Source organism: Lynx rufus, unplaced genomic scaffold, assembly GCF_022079265.1.
Source record: "Lynx rufus isolate CCGP_SWC_20201006 ecotype Redwood Valley unplaced genomic scaffold, mLynRuf1.p SCAF_2, whole genome shotgun sequence".
NCBI classification, from domain to species: domain Eukaryota; kingdom Metazoa; phylum Chordata; class Mammalia; order Carnivora; family Felidae; genus Lynx; species Lynx rufus.
This window is the reverse complement of record NW_025814834.1, coordinates 8,016,058-8,041,790: the sequence shown is the minus strand read 5'-3', so window position 1 is coordinate 8,041,790 and position 25,733 is coordinate 8,016,058. Positions and strand designations below refer to the sequence as shown.

The 25,733-nt window shown below is 40.3% G+C and overlaps 1 protein-coding gene across 1 annotated transcript in view; it reads right to left on the bottom strand.

The window, feature by feature from the left end:
- Positions 1-25,733, bottom strand: part of PDE6D (phosphodiesterase 6D) — a 52,346-nt gene that overhangs the window by 3,775 nt on the left and 22,838 nt on the right. Inside the window, exon 3 of the mRNA XM_047085449.1 lies at positions 271-359. Coding sequence (XP_046941405.1) covers positions 271-359 — 89 coding nt within the window. The remainder of the gene's footprint in view (positions 1-270; positions 360-25,733) is intronic.

Below are 25,733 nucleotides of genomic sequence, written 5' to 3'. Positions count from 1 at the left end.
GCAAATTTTCTTTTGGAAAAAAAAAAACAAAACAAAGTTGAGATCTTAGTTTGTATCTTTAGGTATGTTCTGATGCTAAAATTTCAGCACAAAGTGGACTTTGGGAAGTGAGAGAAAGAACGATAGGAAAGGAACTAGGAAGTTCAACAACATGTGCTGTGCCTGCAGGGGCTTGGCCCCCATTAGGGTCTGCATTAATTCAGCTCCCTGATGCTTGGGCCCTGCTCCCGAAACATGAGAGCCCTGTGCAGATAAAGGGTTGGAGAGTACCTTCATGCTCCACACCGGGGACCGACAGGTCTTCTGTTCCTTGCCATAGTATCTTCCCTGTCTCAGCATCCCGGAGGTTCATCCAATTTCTGATCAAATATACTAAGGAAAAATAATGCACTGAAAGTGACTCTTACTTTGTAATCTAGATGTGTTCTAGCTCTCAGATCTGTTCCTACTGACTCCTGTTTACTGTTTAGCAAGTTGGCCTATCTGCTAAGTGCCATGGAAGCAAATAAGAGTACAGGAGGGTCTAAAGGACATCTAAAGAAAGATTTTAGCAGAGACCCAGTGGAGATATTTTTATCTACAACATAAGAACCAAAGACCATATACACCTAGAAATTGCAAGAAAGTGGTAGAAAATAAATAGTGCAAAGTTAGAAAATTTCCAACAGAATCAGACCAGCCAAGATAAAAGACCTAAAGAGGGGTGCCTGAGTGGCTCAGTCAGTTAAGGGTCTGACTCTTGATTTCAGCTCAGGTCACAATCCTGGGATGGTGGGACTAAGCGTAGAACTTGCTCAAGATTCGTTCTCTCTCTGCACCTTCTCTCCCTGCCCTTCTCCCCTGCTTGTGTGGTCTCAATAAATAAATAAACAGACCTAAAGAAAAAGGTAAGACAGGTATACCAGTACACATGCAGACCACCCCAGCCCACAGTGAGGCTCACAGCCTGTAAGTTTTACTCACAAGTCCAGAGCTCTCACGCACCTGTTTAGTGGCCTGCTCTTAAATATCAGAAAATAGCCAAGGATCACCAGAAATTGAGGAAAGCATTTACTATGAAAGATAGACCAAAATAGGGAGAAAAAAGCAACTCAGAGGAAAAAAGAGAATATACAGGAAGATACAAACTTTTAAAAAGATACATTAAAAACAAACAAAACAGCCAGAGATAACATAACCCTTACGGTCGCTAAAAATTATATACAATAGAATTTTGTATATTTTAGGTGATTTTCTCTGGCTCAAGCTTACAATTTTTTTAAAATTTATTTATTTTGAAAAAGAGCGAGAGAGAGAGAGCACTGGAGGGATGGAGAGAGAGAGAGAATCCCAAGCACAGGCTAGAACTCACGAACCGTGAGATCATGACCTGAGCCGAAACAGAGCCAGACCCTTAACCAACTGAGCTACCCAGGCACCCCAAGCTTACAAATTTTGAGGCTAGTCGACTGACAATCTCTTTTTGTCATAAAATGCCTTCAAGCAATTATATTTTCTAGTTTCTGTATTGTTCATCATACAATAAATGAGTCAGTAATAAATAGCAATGAAAAAAAGAACATTCAGAAAAATGTTAGAAATAATGTTAGAAAAAAACATTTTGTTTATTCATTCACATTTAAAAATGTTTCTTTTTGAGAGAGACAGAGAGAAAGCATGAGTGGGGGAAGGGCAAAGAGAGGGAGAAAGAGGATCCGGAGCGGGCTCTGCACTGACAGCAGAGAGCTCGGCATGGAGCTTGAATTCACAAACCACAAGATCATGACCTGAGTTGAAGTGTCTGACTTCAACTTCAAGCCACCCAGGCGCCCCAGAAAAATACACATTTTGATAGCAGAACCAAACAACTCAATGTAAGGGTTGGAAGACAAAGTTGAGGAACTCTTTCAGAAAGAAAAATAAAAAGCCACAATGATAGAACACAGGAGAGTAAAGATACAAAAACTGGGTATCAGTCTAAGAGGTCCAACATCTAAATAACAGCAGTTCAAGAAAGACAGAAGAGAAAGACCAAGGAGAGAAAGTCATGAATGAGTTAATTCACAAAAATGTCCTAGATTGAAAGGGTCCAGCAAGTGCCCAAGTCATCAGAGGGAATCTGCAGAACATCAATGTTAGAGAGAAGCTTTCAGAGGGAAAACAAGCTGTCACATAAAAGGTCAGAATCAGAATGGGAAAAAAAAGAATCAGAATGAATTACACTTTTCAACAGGGACTCTGAAGGATAGAGAAAAAAAAAAAAATGAAGCAGTGACTTTAAAATTCTCAGGGAAATTCCTGGAACTAAAAAAAGATTTACTTTCTCAAGAAACTAATGGTAATCTGCTATTTCAAAGTAACAGGTGAAGACTAAGGAAGAGAACAATATTGAATCCAGGAAGCAAGGGATCTGAAACAAGATACAGGTGAAGGTCCTCAAATGATTGTGAAAGAGACCCCAGAACAACAGCTCCTTAGTGGGTCTGGAGGGCAACTGGTCAAGGGTCCAGATAAGAACAGGTCAGAATGCTTAGGGAGAGGGGTGCCTGGGTGGCTCAGTCGGTAAAGCATCTGACTTTGGCTCAGGTCATGATCTCATGGTTCATGGGTTCAAGCCCTGCGTTGGGCTCTGTGCTGACAGCTCGGAGACTGGAGCCTACTTCAGATTCTATGTCTCCCTCTCTCTCTGCCCCTCCCCCACTCATGCTCTGACTCTCCCCTCTCAAAAATAAATATACGTGTAAAAAAAAAAAAAAAAGAATGCCTAGGGAGAGATTAAGAAATTCATTGAATATCTAATGTGTTTATATGGGAAGATTCCTACAATTAGGGGAGATTTGGAGGTTAAATTTGTGAGAAGCACAGAAAATCTAAGCAAATAAATACAAAACCAAGACAGTAATTATCACCAGGGAAAAACCAAAGGTAGTATTGGAAGAAAAGAGTAGTTATAGTTGACTACACGGCTTCATCGCAAAAATGTTCACATAGTCATAATAATAAAGACACAGGCTGTGGACCCAATACCGCTATCCCACGAGGATGGGGGAAGGAGAGCATGTATGTGTGCTCAGGCAGAAGTGCTGGGAAAGAGTAAAACTCATTTTCCAGAGTGGGAAGTTGATAAACAATGTCTAAAATGGAAACATTAAGACATAGCCACAGTGTGCAACTCAGAAATATGAAGACAAATACCAAATAAATCAGCCAGAAATTGAAAACAGTTTTCTCTGGGGAGTAGAAAACAGGAGTCAGAGGGCACAGAACTCTGCTCATCATGCAAAACCAGGTAGAACTAGGACACTGAGCAATGCACACACACAACTGTGACACAGATGGACTAAACTTACGAACATAGTCCTGAGGTGTTGTTTTTTTTAACAATGGACAAATAATTACAGAAAAAGAAAATTAATATTATCTATCCATAGAGGCTAAGTCTGAGAAAAATCGTTCATATTTGTAAAGAGACTGAGCTTCAGATAAATACAGGTGATACGGTTTGGTTTGCATGTCTTGTGTTTTCTCTTTCTGCCGTCTAGCAACCAAACCCTCTTCCCAACAGCACCCTGCAGCCTCCATGCCCTCGTGGGAGACAGCCACTGCTCGGCGGTACTGTAACTAGCAGACCCAAATCCTTCTCTCGGGAGCCTGGAACGGCGGGAGGCAAGCACATGGCCTAGGCTTGGACGCCTGGGCACCAGTTCGAGGGCCCAGTCACACAAGGGCTTGAGGAAAAGGCGGCCGTTCTTCAGAACGGGGCAGCAGGCGGTGCTAAGCCAACCTTTCCTGCAGTGTGGCTGTTGCTGCAGGTTCTGGTCCGACTGCCAGTCAGTTCTGAAACCCCAGGGAGCCTTTGGCCTTTCCCACTGTTTGGGCAGCTTGCGGTGTTGAACCCCAAGCGGCACAGCTGGTTAGCATCACTATGCACGTCATGGTACATTTAACCCTCTGGAGAGATTCTTTCTAGGTTTTGCTGCGGTAAGAGAAAAGTCACAAAAGGTACCCAAGGTTATCCAGTAGAGTGCCTTGAATGTGAGGGGTACCCAAGCCTCCGGGGCCCTCCATTTGCTTGTGCACTATATCCCCACCCTCCCACATGAACCTACCACTGCTGTGCTACTCTCCTCTCGGTGTGTGCAATCCTAACCACGTCTCCTTGTATGCTCATTGTATCATCAGATACTGCTGCTCTTATACACCTATGTGGTGTTCTCTTCCCTGCTTCATATTTTGAAATTCCACTTTATTTTTAATGTTTATATGTTTATTTGGAGAGGACAGTGAGAGAGAGTGGGGGTGGGGAGGAAGGGCAGAAAGAGAGTCCCAAGTAGGCTCTGTGCTGTCAGCACTAAGTTCAATACAGGGCTAGATCTCAGGGACCCTGAGTTCATGACCTGAGCCAAAACCAAGAGTCGGATGCTTAACTGACAGAGCCATCCAGGCATCCCTGAAATTCCACTTTTTTTTTTAAAACAACTAAATTCAAAAGCGAGTCAAAAGTATACATACTTATTAGATCACTTTGTTGTTGTTGTTTTTTTAAAGTAGGTCCTATACCCAATGTGGGGCTTGACCTCACCATCCCAAGATCAAGAGTCGAATGGTCTACTAACTGAGCCAGCCAGATGCCCCTAGATCATGTATTAAAATTCCAATTACTACAAATACACTTATGTATTCTGGGGTCTCCATATATTAAAAGAAAGCTTCCCCAACTGGAGAAATGAAACAATGTATACTATCGCTCTGTCCAGCAGGTCCACTCTTGAGCTCAGATCTAAACAGAACTGCCTTAGACATTTAAGCCCAAGGTTTTCAGAAGACACGGTACTCATTTAACCTATCCTATACATGCTTTTCATTCTTTCTCTTCAGATAGACACGTGTACCAATATAGCTACGTTGGACACCAGATTTTCTTAAATTAAACAACAATACTAAAATTATTCTTCAAGTTTCAGGCTCACACACAAGTGGAGCTTTCTAGCAAAACTACTGCAAGAAAAGCCTGGGAAAAGGGGCTCCCTTCATAAAGCAACAGCTAGATCAGACCTAGCAGTTTTCAGAAAAAGCATTATTGCTGCTTGCCCAGGTCAGCAAAGAAAAGCCTGGCACCAGAACTTACTCTTCAGTCTATTAGAGGATAGAAAGAAAATGAGTGTTCTCTCCGGTAATTAGTGGATAGTGAATTTAAGCTTCCTCCATTTTATAGCAAGGGAGATAAGCTGCTAAAAATATACGGCTTATCTCCCTAACATAAGCACCTCTTCTCTTTATAAATAATCAATTTAAGAACTTTAATTATCTTTTTGGGAAATAGATTAAAAAAATATTTTGGCTAGTTCAACAACTAGGCATTTCCTACATGTACCTTAGTCTGGAAACCTATCAGTGTCTATGTCATGTGCTTCATTTTATAATCCTAAGAAAACCTGTAAGACTACCCTCAATAAGTAACACAAAATGAGAGAAATACATACAGAGTTCCATCCAGTGATGTTGGGTGGAGGCTGCTTAGAACCCCTCCAAATTCTGTAAGTCAGAGGTACAAAGGAATACTCTTTAATTCATGGCAGAGATGCAGCCATTTGGGAACAGCTTTATAAATCATAAAAATACAAATCCATAACAGCCCAATAGCAAAAAGAAATAAAAATTATTATTATTATTTAATGTTGATCTACTTTTGAAAGACAGAGAGCACAAGTAGGGGAGGGGCAGAGAGAGAGAGAGAGAGACAGAATCTGAACTGAGAGCAGAGCCTGATGCGGGGCCTGAACTCATGAAGAGCGAGATCATGACCTGAGCTGAAGTCGGAAGCTCAACGGACTGAGCCACCCAGGTGCCCCAGAAATAAAAATTATTAAGGTAGGTATCTTAAAATAATAACAATGAGAAAAGATGGTCCTCAAAAGAAGCAGCATATTTGGCTAAAAATGCTGGAAATGAAAGGCAAGCTTTGATGGCTGATCATTTGGCTGAAAACATTTTTAACAGCTTTTTGCTAACTAGATTTTTCAGAGAAAAAGAGCCTGAGTTTTAAGACTCAAAGGTCAAGTCACTTCCAATCTTGAGAGAGGAGAGGATTAGGCAGACAGGCTTTAAGGAGGGGGGCTGGAGGACTATTTATAAATACCACCTTCTGGGTCAGCCAGGTCTTTTCTCATTTAAAAGCTCCCAGGTGATTTATACCCAAGATGAGCACAAAGGAACACTCCTTTACTATGGGAAGCCTCTCTCAGAGAGCTGTTCCTGGTAGCTTATTTGGAACCAGGCAGACAAAAGTAGCACTCTCATATGTAAGAGCATCTTAAAAATAAGCTTCGGCCTGGAAACAATAAGCTCCAGAAAAAAAAAAAAAAATCAATAGACGGTAAAGTGTCCAGCCTTTTAGGAAAGGTAAAAAAGGAAGTATAAACTAAGATAAACATGGAAGAGTGAGAGTCACTTGGCTCAACACAGAAGGTTACATAAGTCCTCTTATGTTTTAAATAGCTGTGACCTGGTATGATTTCGATCCAGTGCGGGAGCTGAGGACAGACCTGAGGTAGAGAAGACAGCCGGGGAGGTGGTGGTGGAGTGGGAAGTGAAGGCTTGGGGGCTGGAAGAAACTAGTCAGGTGAATGAGGTACTAGGTAAATTTCCTTGAGATGTGAATGAAGGAACTGGGATAAAAGAATTTAAAATATTTAGTGACGATCATCTAGAAGCATTTTGGAATGAGTACTGGCTCTTGCTTAGTTTTAAATGAAAATGGTCAACCTCAATTTTTACATATTAAACAGAACAGATACATGGCAGTACCTCACTGGCCAATTGAGAGGAGAGACAAGAGGGAGATTAGGGGAGGGGGAGAAGGAGAGAGGAGGAATGGGGAAGGCAAAAAGGGGAAAGAGGAAAGAAACATAGAACACGTAAACACACAGAGAGGCATACACAACAGATGGAGTGAAAGAAAAAAGATACTGAGAAAGAGACAAATAGAAATGCCCACATGTAACTGATAACCAAGAGACAGGCCCAGAACAGATGGGAACAATAAGGAAGAAGTTCAGAGATGAGATTCTAGTTTTTCCTGCTTGAATCGTGTATTGTAGAGTTGTCTTGGTTAGTGGCTTTCATAGAATGATTTGAAATTGATGGGTAGGAAGACTGCCTCCCTAAAAATGTTAATTGGCTGATTCATAGTTTCCTGTAATTTGTCATCCAAACTTGTACTTTTGAGAATGAAAGAGGGTGCTAACTGGACAGCACACTTAAATGAGTTGGTTCATGTAAGGTGCTTAGAACAGTGCCCGGGCATTCAGTGAACAGAGTGTTGTTACAAATTCTTTATCATCTCCTACCTAGTCTCCTGATGGTTTTCCTTGCTTCCATTCTTGCCTCCTCTTTCAATCCATACTCCTCACAGAAGGCAGTTTCTTAAAAACTGTGAATTAGATGGCAATCCCTTGTTTTCCTTTGCACTTAAAAATAAAACGCAAGTCCTTTCCATGGTTTGCAAGTTCCCCAGTTACTATGTTCCAGCCATAAGTCTCCTTTCTTCAACACGCTAGTGTCTTCTGCTCACGATGTCACCTGAGTGCTCTTGCCCTTACTCTTCACACCCCCACACTCTTGGGACCACTCAGTCAGTCTACAGTGATCTCTGAATCTAGATTTGCTGCCTCCTAAGTTGGGGCTCCTTCTGTGCCCCCATGCCAACCCTGACCACAACCTGGCTTCCCCTGAGCAGTTTGTGCTATCTCCATTTCCCCTGAGAGGAGACTGAATACCACTTCACCTTTGCTGTATTACTTTCCTGGTCAAAGACCTTCAAAGGATCTTCACAGACTGATCCAGGTCTCTCCATATATCTGATTTCAAACTACTCTTCTTCTTCCTTTTTTTTTTTTTTAGTGTTTATTTTTTAGAAAGAAAGAGAGTGTAAGCCGGGGAGGGGCAGGGAGAGAGAGAGGGAGACAGAATCCGAAGCAGGCTCCAAGCTGTCCGCATAGAACCCGACGTGGGGCTCGAACTCACGAACTGTGAGATCATGACCTGAGCCGAAATCAGACGCCCAAACGACTGAGCCACCCATGCATCCCCCCCTTTTTATTTATTTTGAGAGAGAGAGAGAGAGCGAGAGAGAGTGAGGACATAAGCAGGACAGAGAGAATGGGAAAGAGAGAGTCCCAAGAAGGCTCTGTGCTGTCAGCGTGGAGCCCTACTTGGGGCTCCATCTCACAAACCATGAGATCATGACCTGAGCCGAAGTCAGAAGTTGGATGCTTCAATGAGCCACCAAGGTGCCCCTCAAACTATCATTCATTCGCTAAGTACTTATTAACAACCTCCTATGTGCCAGGTATTGACATCAAAGTTGCATGTAAAAAATTTGGGCAATACGGTTTCATAAAAAGTGACAGACATATAAAGCACAATATTTTTATATCTATACATTATTTTATAAATTTATGGTGTTCGAGAAGTAAAATATATATTTGTCTATTCCACTCACATCACTTTAAAAAATATTTTTTCATTGGAATGGTAAAAGATTGCCTTATATTCACGGTCATCTTATATTTGGGCATTATTCTACTAATTTTGTGGATTTCCTCTATATATATGGCCAAAAAACTTATTTATTCATGCCCTTCAAAACAACTCATACTCAAGCTGGATAATTCCCAGTGATACTGAGATAACTCTCTAATGATATTAACTCAGATCCTGATTACTAATCTAGGGATGGAAGATCTATATCATTTCAATTCCTAACAATTCACCAGGAAGGGAACTGGTTTATCAAGTGTTATTCTGTTCTAGCTCTTTTTAAGAAGTAAACTGTTTTAGATTTACAGAAAGGTTATAAAATAGCACCGTTCTCATATACCCCCACACCTAGTTCCCCTATTAGAGACAGATTTGCCACAACTAATGAGCTAATATGGATACATTATCAGTAACTAAAGTCTACAGTTTGTTCAGATTTCCTTAGTTTTAATCTAATGTCCTTTTTCTGTCCCAGGATCTGGTCCAGGATCCCACATTACATTTAGTTGTCATGTCTCCTGAAGCTCCTCTGGGCTATGAGAGTTTCTCAGACTTCCTTTGTTTTTGATGACCTTGACAGTGTTTAGTACTGGTCAGGTATTTTCTGGGTGTCTGTCAATCAGGGTTTGTCTGATGTTTTTCTCCTGATGAGGCTGGAGTTGTGGGTTTTCAGGAGGAAGACCACTGAGGTAAAATGCTATCTTCATCCCATCACATCATGGCTACGTACTATCCACGTGACTTATTACTGTTGATGTTGATCTTGATCACCTGGCTGAGGTGGTGCTTGTCATTTCTCCACTGTAAATATACTTTTCCCCTCCTTTCCACGTTGTATTCTTGGAAGGAAGTCACTATATGCAGCCCAAACTAATGAGTGGGGAGTTCTCCATCTCCTTGAGGTAAGAATAACTATATGAGTTATCTGGAATTTTGCAGTAGAGATCGGTCTCTTCTATTTTTTAAAGTAGGCTTCACACCCATCGTGGAGCCCAACGTGGGGCTTGAACTCATGACCCTGAGACGAAGACCTGAGCTGAGACTGAGTCACTTAGCTGACTGAGTCACCCCTCCCATTTTTGATTCAATTATTTATTTATATCAGGCCATTTGTTTATTATCAAATGACTGTGCTCTGATCCCTAAATTTTTATCTCCCAACATGAAAATATTTCAACACTAAGCAATCTGCTTAAGAATATTTAGTTAAGATGCTCATCTATACAGGTGCCTGGGTGGCTCAGCAGGTTGAGCATCTGACTTCGGCTCAGGTTCATGAGTTTGAACCCCATGTTGGGCTCTCTGCTGTCAGTGTGGAGCCTGCTTTGGAACCTCTGTCTCCCTCCCTCTGCCCCTCCCTTGCTCACTTGTGTAAGCATGCATGTGCTCTCTCAAAAATAAACAAACATAAAAAAATTAAAAAAAAAAAAGCTCACTTATAAGTCTCAGGGATTCATTTGGGCTGTGGGAGGAAGAGAGAGACCACAGGATATATTAGCATATAGTCATAAGGCAAGGCTGAGAGAGGGGAAAATAAAAATTGGTTTGGAGCAAAACACCTGGGTTGGAGTTGTTTCTATTGCATAATAGCTGTGATCTTAGATAAGTCTTTTAACTTACAAGAGTTTTAGTTTATAAACCACAGATAATACCAAAGCCTTAAGGTTATTGCAGCATTATATGAAATGCCTACAAAAATGGTTTATACATTGTAAAACATGATGCAAATGCTGGACATTATTATATCATTATTATTCAGGACTGGAAAAAGCAAAAAAACCTGATGAAGTAACTTTTTACAAGCTATTTCAAATTCTCTAATAAAAGCACATATTATCTTGGGGCACCAGGGTGGCTCAGTAGGTTGAGCATCTGATTCTTGATGTCAGCTTGGGTCATAATTCCAGGGTGGTGGGATCAAGCCCCATGTAGGGTTCTGAACTGAGCATGAAGCATGCTTGGGATTTTTTCTCTCTCCCTCTACCCCCACTCCCCTGCTTGGGCTCTCTCCCACAAAAAAAAAGAAAAGAAAAAAGAAAGGAACATATTATCTTAGATACTCTATATAAGGGAAAAGTCACCAAAAACTTAGTTGTATGAATATTTGACTTTGGTTTTATTCACTCAAAATCTTCTAATTCCCAGAAAATATGCTGCAGTCCTTTGTGTTGCTCATATATTAATCTGCATCCCTTCATCTGTTCCGAGTACACCTAAGACCTAATTCTACTTTTATGTTTGTAAAAACTTATATTCTACATATCAGATATAGAGAGAAAAACTGCATTTGAGGGGTTTGAGTTTTCTTAACCATAAAACAATTTAAAGGTAGGGATGCTCCCTAGTTTTAGCATTTCCAATAAAACCTAACTTTAAGTCCTGATTTTCTACTTTACCCAATTTCACATAGAAATCAGGATTGATATGTATTAACTAAAATAGAGACTTAAGTAGATTTCTTTGAGAAAAAGGACTAGAGAAGAATGATTTCCCCCCAGTGTTGGCACTTGTAGTTTAGCTAGTTGTCTTAAGGTATTTTTTCTCTTATTTTTTTAACAATTGTTTTAATGTTTGTTTATTTTTGAGAGAGACAGACAGAGTGCGAGCCGGGGAGGGACAGAGAGAGGGAGACACAGAATCTGAAGCAGGCTCTGAGCTGTCAGCACACAGCCTGATGTGGGGCTCAAACCCATGAACCTTGAGATCATGACCTAAGTTGAAAGTCGCAAGTTCAACTGACTGAGCCACCCACATGTCCCTATTGTTGATACAATAGCCTTTCAACTAACTTATCTCCTTCAATCTCTAGTCCATTGTTTCTCAAAGCATAGTTTGATGATCTTGTTAAAAATGCTGTTTCTAGGGCTTCATCTCAAACCTAGTTAATTAGAGTCTCCCCAAGTGAGGTCTGGGAATGCTCATTTAAAAATGTATGTATGTATGTATGTATGTATGTATGTATGTATGTAATCTCTATGCCCAATGTGGGGCTTGAACTCACAAGAGATCAAGAGCCACATGCTCTTCTGACTGAGCTGCCCAGGCGCCCTGGGAGTGCCATTGTAAAAAGCAATTTTTATGTGCAGTAAAGTTGAAGTACCACTCATCTAGCCTTTATAATCGAATACACAGTGACTAGAGTAACGCTCCTAAAATCCAAGCTGAATCATATCATTACTTCCCCTTCAAAAACTTTCAAAAGATTTTCACTGAGTAAAGTCCTAACGTCCTAGTGTTTAAAGTTCTTGTTTTTTGAGGGGTGCCTGGGTGGCTCAGTCAGTTAAGCATCAGACTCTTGATTTTGGCTCAGGTCATGATCTTACAGGTTGGTGAGGTCAAGCCCCGCACTGGGCTCCTCGCACTTATAGTGCGGAGCCTGCTTGGATTATCTCTCCCTCTCTGTCTGCACACCTCCCCACACCTCCACACATGCTCTCTCTCTTTAAATAAACTTAAAAAAAAAAAATAAAAAAATAAAGTTCTTGTTTTTTATTTTTTTTATTTTAGAGAGACAGAGTGAGTGCAAGTGGGGGAGAGGGACAGAGGGAGAGAAAGAGAATCCCAAGCAGACTCCATGCTTAGCATGGAGCCCAATGCAGGGCTCAATCCCACGATTCTGGTACCACGACCTGAGCTGAAATCAAGAGTAAGACTCTCAACCGACTGAGCCACCCAGGTGCCCCCCTAAAATATAGCTTTTAGTCCTTTCTTAACATTAGGTCACTTAAATTTCTCTTTCATTTTCTTTTTAGTGATGATTTGGGTCTGGGTTCCTAATCAGTCTAATATACACCAACTTCTTTTGGAAGGAGAAGAGTCCAGCAGGGTCCACTGAATTTGATCAGATTACCCTGTGCACCTTCTACCATGTCAACTCTGGAGTCACTGGTGTCACTTCACTGAAGGCACAGGTGTGCAGCCTCTCTAAAGAGAAGGGCAGAATTATCAGGCCATATACATGTACTTCCCAGCTAAGACATTATAATTCTACATCTCTGAACTAATCAACACTTAAAAATCAGCTTCTACTTGCCAAATGGCCCCTCCTCAGTGCCTGTTTCTTCTCTTCCTCTGTGATTTTCTAGTACTTGCTCCCTCTTACACTTCTCAACACTCATAGTGCTTTCAGTGGGGGTTTTGTGTACTAGTTACTGTCTCCCTAATTTGACCAGGTGCTTCTTGAGGGCAGAGGTGTTTCCTCTCGTTGAGCTGACAGCAAAAGCAGGCAAATCTTTGACTATGAGTTTCTGGCATTTAGCTACGTCAATCAGTAACTTTCTGGTGTACGAAGGTACTTACCAAAGATTTTATTTTTCTTTTGGATAATATGGCTAGGAGGGACAAATGATAGAGAAACTATTTTTAGATTATTAGGTTTAGGGCACTCTGTATAAGAATAGTCAGTATCAGGGGCGCCTGGGTGGCGCAGTCGGTTAAGCGTCCGACTTCAGCCAGGTCACGATCTCGCGGTCCGTGAGTTCGAGCCCCGCGTCGGGCTCTGGGCTGACGGCTCAGAGCCTGGAGCCTGTTTCGGATTCTGTGTCTCCCTCTCTCTCTGCCCCTCCCCCGTTCATGCTCTGTCTCTCTCTGTCCCAAAAATAAAAATAAACGTTGAAAAAAAAAATTAAAAAAAAAAAAAAAAAAAAAGAATAGTCAGTATCAGTTTTTTCCAGGGTACATTTTCTTAGGAAAGCCTTTCATTTTATTCATTTTTATTTTATTTTTTTAATGAAAGCTTTTCATTTTAGAATTATGTTTGAATTAAGGCAAAAAGGGGACTGATTTCTTAATTGGTATTAAAAATTTTTTTAATTTTAGTTTTTTAAATTTATTTATTTTGAGAGAGAGAGAGAGAGGGAGGGAGGGAGGGAGAACAAGTAGGGGAGGGGCAGAGAGAGAAGGGGACTGAGGATCCAGTCCTGTGTTGACAGCAGAGAGCAGGATGTGGGCTTGAACTCAAGAAGTGTGAGATCATGACCTGAGCCGAAGTTGGACACTTAACCAAATGAGCCACCCAGGCGCCCCTAAATATTTATTTTTGAGAGACAGAGAGAGAAAGAGAGAGAGAACGAGTTGGGTAGGGGCAGAGAGAGTGGGGACAGAGGATCTGAAGTGGGCTGTGTGCTGACAGAGAGAGCTGAACGCGGGGCTTGAACTGACAAACTGCAAGATCATGGCCTGAGCCGAAATTCGACTCTTAACTGAGCCACTTAGGCACCCTTAATTATTATTATTTTTTAAGTTTATTATTTATTTTGAGAGAGAGAGAGAGAGAGAGAGAGAGAGAGAAAGCACGAGTGGGGGAGGGGCAGACAGAATCCCAAGCAGGTTCCACACCGTCAGCCCAGAGGCCCACTTGGGGACCAAACCCACAAACCATGAGATCATAACCTGCGCCAAAGCCAAGCTGGACGCTTAACAGGCCGAGCCATCCAGGTGCCCCAATCAGTATTTTATTTTTATTCTACTTTGTAAAGTCCAAATGATCTCCTTCTTTTTTTTTTATTTAAAAAAAAAATTTTTTTTCAACGTTTATTTATTTTTGGGACAGAGAGAGACAGAGCATGAACGGGGGAGGGGCAGAGAGAGAGGGAGACACAGAATCCGAAACAGGCTCCAGGCTCCGAGCCATCAGCCCAGAGCCTGACGCGGGGCTCGAACTCACGGACCGCAAGAGCGTGACCTGGCTGAAGTCGGACGCTTAACCGACTGCGCCACCCAGGCGCCCCCAAATGATCTCCTTCTTATGGCACTTATTAACAGGTATCTTAGAGTTGTTGTACAGTTCTTATTTTTAGTCTATTTAAAAAATAATCAGATTCTAGAAATAATCCTTTCCTGTCATTTTAAGGACAGTTTAGAATTATAAACTTTGGAAAATGAAATCTCTTAAAGATACTACCAAAGTCAAAACAGGGGCACATTCCTAAAGCTACGCCAGAAAAACAAAGATCACTAGCTCAACTAGCATAAATATTTTTTTGTTAAAGTTTATTTATTTATTTTGAGAGAGAGAGAGCAAGCCATGAATGTGCGTATGAGCAGGGGAGGGGCAACGAGAGAGGGAGAGAGCAAGAATCCCAAGCAGCCGTGTGCTGACAGCAGGGACGTGGGGACGCCATCTCACAAACCCTGAGGTCATGAGCTGAGCTGAAACCAAGAGGTACACGCTTAGCCAACTGAGCCACCAAGGTACCCCTCTACTAGCATAAATCTGGAACAAGCACAAATAAATCATTATTTTGGTCTTAAATGCTTTGAATGAATAAATCTCATTTAGAATGATTTTTCCCATTAAGTGTAGAAATCATAAACACACAATCTTTATCTTATAAATGTCTTTTTTTTTTTTTTAATTTTTTTTTTTCAACGTTTATTTATTTTTGGGACAGAGAGAGACAGAGCATGAACGGGGGAGGGGCAGAGAGAGAGAGGGGACACAGAATCAGAAACAAGCTCCAGGCTCTGAGCCATCAGCCCAGAGCCCGACGCGGGGCTCGAACTCCCGGACTGCGAGATCGTGACCTGGCTGAAGTCGGACGCTTAACCGACTGCGCCACCCAGGCGCCCCTTATAAATGTCTTCAATTCACTTTCAAATAATAGGCACATCCATTTGGAAGTCCTTGAATTTTGCTGACATAAATATTCCACAGGATTTTACGCTGAAAATTTTTTTGTATTTTTATTTACTTACAATTTTTTTATTATTGAAGTATAGTTGACACACAACAAAGGGATCTTTTTAAAATGGGTACTGTTCTAAATAAATAACAGTCTTTTTAGATTTCCATACTATTTTTGGAGATTTGTTAGCTTTTATTTATTTATTTTTAAAGGTTTTTTTTTTTGTTTTTGTTTTTTGTTTTTTTTTAATTGAGAGACACACACACAAGTTCATGTGCATGGTTGCAAGGGGGGAGGCAGGTAGGGACAGAGGGAGAAGAGAGAATCTTAAGTAGGCTCCATGCTCAGCACAGGAGCCTGATGAGAGGCTCTATCTCACAATTGTTAGTTAGCTCATGACCTGAGCCAAAATCAAGGATCACAGGAGATTTGTTAGCTTTTAAAAATAAACAGGTACGTCTGCTCGCTGGTCATGTGAATGCACACTTTTAAGTAGAAAAAGATACCGCATTTAAGAGCCTGTGAGATGCCTTAATATGAGAACACAGAGGGCTGCCTGGGTAGCTCAGGCAGTTAAGTGTCGGACTTTGGTTCAGGTCATGATCTCGTGGTTCAGGAGTTTAAGCCCCTCGTCGGTCTCTGTGCTGATAGCTCACAGCCTGGAGCCTGCTTCGGATTCTGTGTGTGTGTGTGTCTCTCTCTCTCTCTGCCCTTCCCCCACTCATGCACTGTCTTTCTCCCTCTCAAAGATAAATAAAAACATTAAAAAAAAAGAGGAACACAGAAAGAATGCTTTTTTATACAGGCGAATTTTAGCAACTTAAAACAGTTGGTGGGAGGGGTGCTTGGGTGGCTCAGTTGATTAAGCATCTCCCTCGGCTCAGGGCATGATCTCACAGTTCGTGGGTTCGAGCCCCACGTTGAGCTCTGCAACTTTCAGCACAGAGCCTGCTTTGGATCTTCTGTCTCCCTCTCTCTCTGCCCCTCCCATGTTCTCTTTCTTAAAAACAAGGACAAAAACAAAAACAAAACAACCCAAAACCCCGAAGACATTAAAAACAGTTGGTGGGAAAAGAAAAAAGAAACAGTGAAAATGAAGTTTGTTTTTGTTTTTGTAAATTAAGCAATTTAAAAAGCTCTGTTTTAAAAGTACCAAATGGGGACTGCTGGGTGGTTCAATCAGTTAAGTGCCTGACTCTTGATCTCAGCTCAGGTCTTGATCTCAAAGTGTTGAGTTCGGGCCCTGTGTCAGGCTTTGTTTTGGGCTCCACACTGGGCGTAGAACCTACTTAAAAAAAAAAAAAAAAATTAAAAGTACCAAATGAGTTATCTAATCACATTGCAGATACTGAGTCCCCTAAAAAGCCAGACCTTAATTTGTCATACCACTGTAATATACCTTTCCTTGACACACAGGACCTCTCAAAAAAAACCCAAAAAAACAAATTTCCTCTGATGCCTTCATAAAGTTAGTTGTTTTTTTTTCCCCCAAAGAACCTGAAATGTAGCACTGTCATATATACCGATGACACTCTATGATAAGCATACACTTCCAATATTGCCTCAAGCAAGGGCGAAGACCAAACTATCTATGGGAAACATCCAAGGCAGCACAAACTTTGTGTGACCAAAAGAACCTGACATCTAGGCTATATTAGTAACTGCTGGCAGATGCAGCCATTGTCAACTTGTTCCTGTCATATTATTTTCCTTTGTCTCAGTCAGAAGCCACAGGGGAGGGCTACAGGGTTTGCTTTTGACTTGTAACAACAGCAGAGGCTATGGATTCCCTCCCCTGCCTAACTTGACTCCTGGCTCCTCCCCTGGAAACAGGATAGAGCTGGAGACAGAACATACCAAACAGGACGAGTAATCTGCTATTCCATGAAACTTCTGGTTGGCTACGTGGGGAACATGGAAATGTCTGTCAGAGGAGGATCAGGAGGAAATTCTGAAGAGCTGGCTTTGACAACAAAGTCCAATTATTACCCTTTGCTTCTTTGTTCAACTTCTCACTTCTTTTGATGTACATCACCAAACCTGAATGTAAATAAGATACTTGAAAAGCTGCCGGTTCCATGACTGTTTTGCATGGTTATTTGCCAAGTGAACTCTCAGGGTAATTCTAGAATGTCTGTTATCTAGGTAAAACAGCAGTTAATGGTATTCTACCACTGTCCAGTTCCTGGTTTTGATAATATACTATGGCTATGTAAGATGTTATCATTGAGGGATACTGGATAAAGGGCTTATGGGAATTCACTGTACTATTTTTACAACTTCTTGTAAGCTAAAATTATTTCAAAATGAAGCTTAAAAATAAAAAAATTAACAAAGACACCCACATGTACACCCACATTGCTAGTTTCTAAAACATTCAAGACTTTACAGCTGTGCCTTTCTTTACGGCCTTCAATACCCCATTGTTGTTTTACTTTACTTATGTTTTAAACCTTATCACTTAGTTTTTTTATTCCTTAGTAATATCAGAGCAAATGATATTCCAGTAGTAGAACAAAAATTTCAATAGGGAAAAAAGGCAAAGAGAGGCCAGGAGTATAGTCCAAGTGAAATTAAAGGGAAACTACGGAAAAGGCTGGGAGGAGGGTTTTGTTTTGTTTTGTTTTTTTGTCCTCCTTTGACTGGGGTTCATTTCTCTGCCTGACAATTAGAGGTTTCAGGGTGGGAGAAAAATTAAGAAAAGTTAATAGTCGTAAACAGCTGGTGGTGGTTTGGAACCAGGGTAGCTAGAAAAATAAGGAAACTTTCTAAAACTTAAGGAATTCAATGGGGCAGCTGGCTGGCTCAGTCAGTAGAGAACTGGACTCAATCTCAGGGTCATGAGTACAAGCCCCACGTTGGCACGGAGCCTACTTGAAAAACAAACAAACAAGGAATTCAAGAGAGAAAACGGATTTTACTTTAGAGAGGAGGGTTTTGGAAAGGGTTGGTAAAGAAGGAGGCTAACAGGAAGGCCCTCCACAAACCTTAAGAATGGGGGGAAAAAAGGTAATGTAGAACGCGTAGGTGGTAGTGGCAGGAAGTACACTAAAGTATACTTTTCCAAACTACAATTAGTGTGGTACTAGCATAAAAATAGGCAGATTGATATACCAAAAAACTTAGCTGTGGCCCTAGCATATACTGACTTTTATATATGCTAAATTCCATATCAGTGAAAAAACAGTTAATTATCTCACACTGCTTACTGTAATAGACAAGTTTTCCCCATTATCCAAAAGTACAGCGTTCCTATAAAACCTTTCGTAAGCCGAAATGGCAAAAAGTAAAGAAGTAATTAGAGTTTATGTGGAAAAAGTTCTGAGTGTTTCTACACCTATAAAACCATCTCTCTTAGGCTTTTCTGATACCGTAGAACACATCTTGCCAACAGATGCGCAAAGTAAATCCAGATAAAGCACAGATTCTCACAGACACAGTTCAAAGCTATGGTGGGTGTAGTTTCCAGGGTAGGAGCTGGATGGTGCTGTGCTCGCAGCTCGGGGGGGGGGGGTGTACTGCTTCCATAATGGCTCACGGCTGGACAAACGCTCAACGCTATTGTTGCTTTTTACCTTTTTCCATAGAAGTGAAGATTCTCTTTGGATTTCTTTCAGTTAGTGAAAACAAGTACTGATGTAGGTCTTTCATAAAAGTAAAGTGGCCAAACACGAACTTTTGAAAAGCAGGGGATCCCTTAACCCAGGTGGCCTCAAGAGTTAGATATAAAGAAAATAGAGGTGAATATTTTATATGAACTAAGGATAAAGAAGGCCTCCCTGAGCAGAAAAACAAAAGAAGAATCATAAAAAACAAAACAAAACAAAACTAAATATATATGATTCCACAGAAAAAGTTTAGAACCTGAGTGGTTTCAGTAGAAAGGAAAGAGGACTAGGGTTGGGTACATACAGACAAAAAGAGACAAGTTTATTCAAATTGTTGTTAAGTTTTTACAAGTTAAATATATTTGTGTATTCCCTGAATTAATTAAATTTAGTTCTGAAAGTATTTCTGAAAGTAAAAACAGAACACCTTCTACACCTCAAAGCCATCATAAATCAAGTCAAATGAAAAACTAGAAAAATATTTGTATTATGACAAGCAAAGGGACAGGGTCTTTACTATACAAGGAGCATTTATACAAGAAAAAAATAATGTTTCAAAAGAACATTAGGCAAAACATGGGGGAAATGCAAATTTCCACCTGTCAAACTGGCACCCTGAGCCTGGCCCTCAGTGGGTGGGGAAGAGCTGTCCTCCCTAGCCCTCCCAAGGACGTGGCCTCCTGGGGAAGGGTCAGGTGTCAGGGAGGCAGGGTCAAGGAGGCAGGAATGGGAGGGAGGACTCTGTGAAGAGCCCCAGGAGGGAAGGGTTTTGTTTAGAATGGAAAAGGGCATTCAGACAGGGTGCTGTTGGAGAGAAATGGGTGGAGTATAAGCAAAAGGATGAGGCCACCACAAGGGGCTGAGGCCCAGAGGAGCCTGCATTTTGGAAGTACAGGAAGTTTACAGGAATGAGAGTCAGGGAGACATTTATAGCCTATTCTCAAGGTTTCCAAATTTGACAAAGCTATTTTGGTGTCAAAATTGCCTGAGGGCTCTGTCTCTTTGGGCACTGACCTTCACGACCTCCTGACCTTCCTTTGTAGTCAGTCACCAAGCCCTGCTATTTCTCCCATTGAAATGCATTTGCACGTTTTTTCAACCCAATCTGCACACTACTGCCAGACTATTGTTTCTAAAATTTCACTTGGATCCTGCCTTCTCTCTGCTTCAAAACCTTTCAGTGCTTTCTACAGTCACTGGATCAAGTATAAACACAGCCCTCATCCAACACCCTTAACTCTGAGATGCCTCCAGTTTGCCTCAAAAAATATCTGCTCCAGTCTACTGGTTCAATCACTGACCTATCTCTATATGTGACACCACCCCCTGAAACCTTTTCTATGTCTTCCTATGCCCGACACTGCACCTGAAATCCTCTTTTCTTTCCCTTTTACTTCTCCATATTCTAGCATTCTCTCATATTTGGTTCCATTCCCTCTCTTACCATCAGTGTACATGTGGTTAAAGCACAGGTGTGGAGTCTCACAGCCAAGGTTGTAACCATGGCTCTGCCAGCCAAAATGTAATATGTACTTACATGATTTTTCTGAAGATTTGATGAGAATTAAATGCCTAGAACATAGTAAGTACTCACTAGATCAGTATTAATATTATTGTCCAAATACACTCTTTTCTCTGAGTGTCAAGTCTGTTTCACTAGCTGGTAATAGCTTGTGTGCATTGTTATTTTATCTCCCACTTAAACTTTTTATACTTAGGTCTTGTTTCCTATACTATAGACTTCATCTCATTAACAGTCGGTGTGCCAAGCCATGCATTAGGGGCTTTACAGATACAAAACCCCATGATTTTATTACCTCTATTACTTCACTTTCTGGATGGGACAATGAAGTTTTGGAGATATTAAAACCTTACCCAATATTAAACAGCTAGCAAACAGTGGGATAAAGACGCAAGTGATTTTTTTTGATTGACTTCTTTTTAAGATAAAAATTGCCTAGGATTTCTACAAATGATCACTGGGCAGTCCTAATGAGCCAGTTCTGTCATTCTTCCCTTACCTAGAGATTTCCCCAGGGAGAATGGAGCATTGTCACTAGATCTGGCTTCAACATCACTCAGCAAACAGTCAGAGCCCATGCTTTCCTCCAGGGACTGCTTGTTACCCTTTGACTTTCAGACAGAGAATATACTAGAAGCACCATGTTTTGTTAGAAGAGAGGAAGATCATTTCCAGAGTCAGAAATCATGCCATCAGGGATCAAGAACAAAAACCAGGTTTCCATCAGCAAAAGGCATCCTTTATCCTCCTTTAGTTTTTTGAGGATAAAAAAGAGGCTCTTAATACAAAGAGCCAAGCCTCCTGAGCACAGAAGAGGCCAAATTTTCCCAAAGGTAACATTTAAAAAAAGAGTGTGAGTCTTAAGAGTAAGAAAGACAAAACCCTCAAGGGCGTGGGAAGGACAAACCCTACCACTGTGTATTCTTTACTCTGATATATTACATGAGAGTGCAACTACATACAAGTAGAATTTGGCAGGGCGGGGGGGGGGGCGGGTAAGAACTGAAGGAACATAAAAATGAGCCATTAACTGATATTGTATTTAGGTTTACAAACTGATTTCCAATGGAATCATTACACATTGCTTCTTTAGAAGCCTACAGTTTATAGAGTGAAGAAGCATGGCGTCTAAGCTAAACCTGCAAATTTTATCTTGCTAACTCCCAAAATGTTTTGGTTGATAAAGTTTAAAGAACTCCTCCAAAAAGACAAGCAAAAGAAACTAACAGCCATAAGACAAAATGGCAACAACGAAAAGCAATCTTCTCATGTTCAGGAAAGTGAAAGTTCTGAAGGAGACAAAACCAACGGGTTCATCTACTTAGGAAACAAACATGTCTCCCCTGCTCTACTGTGTCTGATCACTTAGGATACTTTAGAGGTCAGAAGGAGCAAAATATACATCCCCATCAGTAGGGGAGAGGGCCACTGTCAGCCTATGGAAACCCTAGGTGTGGATTCTCCAAGGCTTAGTGTTATATAACTTCCTGAGCTAGGAAACTGGGAAAGATGGATGACTAATAGGGTTCTGAGGGTTTTTTTTCTTTATCCATCCACTTGCTGGATTCTCCCTGGAGGCTTTTTACTTGTGGAAGGAGAGCAAGAACTTCTTCCATGATGCTTTTTGTTATTCTCTCCTGTAGATCAAAAAAGAATTACATGGATGGCACAAATTAATACTGTTAAAATGGCAATACTTCCCAAATTTATCTACAGATTCAGCGTAATCCTTATCAAAATCCCAGGTGGATTTTTTTTTTTTTACGAAAATTTACAAACTGATACTAAAATCATATAGAAATCAAGGGTCTCATAGCAGCCAATCAATCCCAAGAAAGAGAACAAAGTTGGGCAACTCAGATTTCCTGATTTCAAAACTCACTATAAGCTACAGTAATCAAGATAGTGTGGTACTGGCATAATGACAGACATATAGATCAATGGAATGGAATTGAGAATACACAGATAAACCTCACATATATGGTCAATTGATTTTTGCTAAGGTTGCCAAGATAATTCAATGGGAGAAGAGTCTTCAACAAATGGTGCTGAGACCACAGATACCTACATGCAAAAACAAACTGGATTCCCAACTCTCCCATACATAAAAATGAACTCAAAATGGATCACAGATCCATATGTAAGAGTTAAAAATTATGAATCTGTTAGAAAAAATACAGGAGTAACTCTTTGTGATCTAGAGTTAGGCATAGTCTTCTTACATATGATAAAAAAAACATAAGTGACCAAAAAAAAAAAAAATCCCACCAATTGGACTTATTCAAAATTAAAAACTCTTAAGCTTCAAAGGATACTATCAAGAAAGTAGAAAGACAATCCACAGAATGGGAGAAAATATTTGCAAATCATAGATCTGACAAGGAAATTGTATCCAGAATATATAAAGAATTCTTATAACTCGATAATAAGCCAAATAACCCAATTAAAAAGTGAGCAAGAATCTGGACATTTCTCCAAAGATGGCCAATAAACACATAAAAAGAAGCTGAACATCATTAGTTATTAGGGAAAGGCAAATTATAACCACAAAGAGATACCATTTTATACCCTCTAGGAGGGATATTATCAAAAAGACCTAAGTGTTGATGAGGATGTAGTGAAATTAGAACCCTTATCCACTACTGCTGGAAATGTAAAATGGGGCACCCGCTTTGGAAAAGAACCTGGCGTTCTTCAAAAAGTTAAACATGGAGTTACCATATGGCCCAGCTATTCCACTCCTTGGTATATGCCCAAGGGAGATAAAAACATACGTTCACACAAAAACTCGTATGTGAATGTTCATAGCAGCATTATAGATAATAATCAAAAAAGTGGAAACAACCCAAATGTTCATCAACAACATATAATTATTTTTTAAAAAAATTACAGAAATATTAAAAAAAAAGACTTTCAAAATTAATAAAAGGGTCATAAAATGTTTCAAAAGCAAAAATCCAATAAAGAACAGAGAGACACTTGGTAAGCATGTGAAAAAGGGATCTATAGGAATGGAAAGGGTCTAGAACAAAGAACATATTCTTGGTCTGGATTTGTTCTGGAAAAAAAAAAGAAAAAGAAAAAACATGTTGATTATATTGTGATAAAACTGGAAAAATATTAAAAGAAAAACTAGGAAGAGTCTAACATAACCTGTTCCACCTTTCTTTGCAGTATTATTGTATAAATTACAAAAAAGAGTCTAGTCTGCATATAGACTCTGTAGATATACAAAAAGCTTAGTGGTAATTATTTTTTATGACCAAGAAAACCTTCCAACCAAATGTTTTCCAAACCATTGTTTTACCACATTTACTATGATTATGCAATAATAAAAAGATACAGAATTGGTTTATCAAACCTAAGGCCATTAATGAAATCCATCATTCATTTGTATAGCACCTTAAAGTTTATAAATCATTTTTAAACATATTTTCTCAGCTGACCCTCTTAAAGTAGGTATCATTCCCATATTAAAGATTAAAATACAGGGGTGCCTGGGTCACTCAGTTGGTTAAGTGTCCAACTCTTGGTTTCAGCTCAGGTCATGATCTCACGGTTCTTGAGTTGGAGTCCTGCATCAGGCTCTGCACTAACAGTGGGGAGCCTGCTTGGGATTCTCTCTCTCCCTCTCCCTCTGCCCCTCCCCAACTTGTGCGCATATGGGCATGCACTCTCTCTCTCTCAAAAAAAAATTAATAAAGATTAAAAAACAGCCTCAGAGACATTAACAGACTCAAAGCCTCATAGCTAGTGAGAGGTAGAACTACATTAGAACCCAGGTCTTACCTCTACTAAGCCACCTTTTAAGCTTATGAAGAAATGCTCTTTTGTACAGAATATTCCTTTATTTTTAAACTTTATTTAAGTGATCTCTATACCCAATGTGGGGCTCAAATTCACAACCCCAAGATCAAGAGTCGGATGCTCTACTAAGTCAGCCAGGTGCCCCAAGAATATTCCTTTATTTTACTACAGGTTTTTCTTGATGAATTTTCTCTTACATACAATATTTAGAACTCAGTATAAATAGTAATTTGGTATATACTAAAACACAGTTAAAAATACAGTATAATATATATTCTAATCTCAATCATATATATTTCATTTCTTAAAAATAAAAATAAAAAACTATCAGGCTGAACAAATTCCAAGCTGACTACCACAGATACTAATGCTTAAGAGGTCAAAATAATGCTCTCAGGCAATAACTTTGCTAGGCATCCAAATATCATTCAATTTACCTAATATATTAACATCAGTAGCCACAGAAATCATTTTCTTTGTGTTTTCATCTTATTTAAGAGGTAAAGCACTATGAGGACAGTGCACTATACACACATACTCCAACACATGTTCATTCTGGACACAAATGTGGTCTAAAATTTAAATTCCCCAATTTTGGGGGAAGATCTTATTTTAGGGTCGCCTCAGTGGCTCAGTCAGTTAAGTGTCTGACTTCAGCTTAGGTTGTGATCTCGTGGTCAGTGAGTTCGAGCCCTACGTCAGATTCTGTGCTGACAGCTCGGAGCCTGCAGCCTGCTTCAGATTCTGTCTCCCTCTCTCTCTGCCCCTCCCCTGCTTGCACTCTGTCTCTCTCTCTTAAAAATAAACATTAAAAAAAGTTTTTTTCTAAATAAAGATTTTAAGTAATCTCTACACCCAACATAGGGCTTCAACCCACAACCCTAAGATCAAGAGTTGCATGCTCCCCCGACTGAGCCAGATAGGTGCCCCCCAAAGCCCCAATATTGATGTAATTTTAGATAAAAGGTTTCATAATTATTTGCTTCCAGAATGTCCAGAATAGTCATCAACTTTACAGTTGTTAATCACTCACTGGCATAACTGGTGAAAAAATAAAAAATAAAGCTAACCCAGATTAAAAAAAAATTTTTGTTTAACATTTATTTATTTTTTAGAGACTGAGCATGAGAGGAGAAGGGGCAGAGAGAGAGAGGGAGACACAGACTCTGAAGCAGGCTCTAGGCTCTGAGCTGTCAGCACAGAGCCTGACGTGGGGCTCAAACTCACAGACCACGAGATCATGACCTGAGCCAAAGTCAGATGCTTAACCGACTGAGCCACCCAGGTGCCCAAAGCTAACTCAGATTTGAATACGATCAGAGGGTTTTGGATTATAACAAGGCTGAATTGGACATTCCAATTGTCTAACATTTACTGAAGATTTATAAGTGTCGGGCTCAGGGCCAGGATATACTATGATTAATAATACATAATACCTGTACATATTCCCTGGAGCTTCTCCTCCAGGAAGGGAAAACCACCAAGTAAAATAATAATTACAGTGCCATGTGAGAAGGACTGTCTATAAGGGAAGCTTGTACAAAGTACCATCTTCAGCTTACTTGTGATCAAGTCTTGTTAGATAAGATAAATATCAGTGTCTAAAACATGACTCCAAAGCTGAACACACACTCGCTAACCTGTATCACC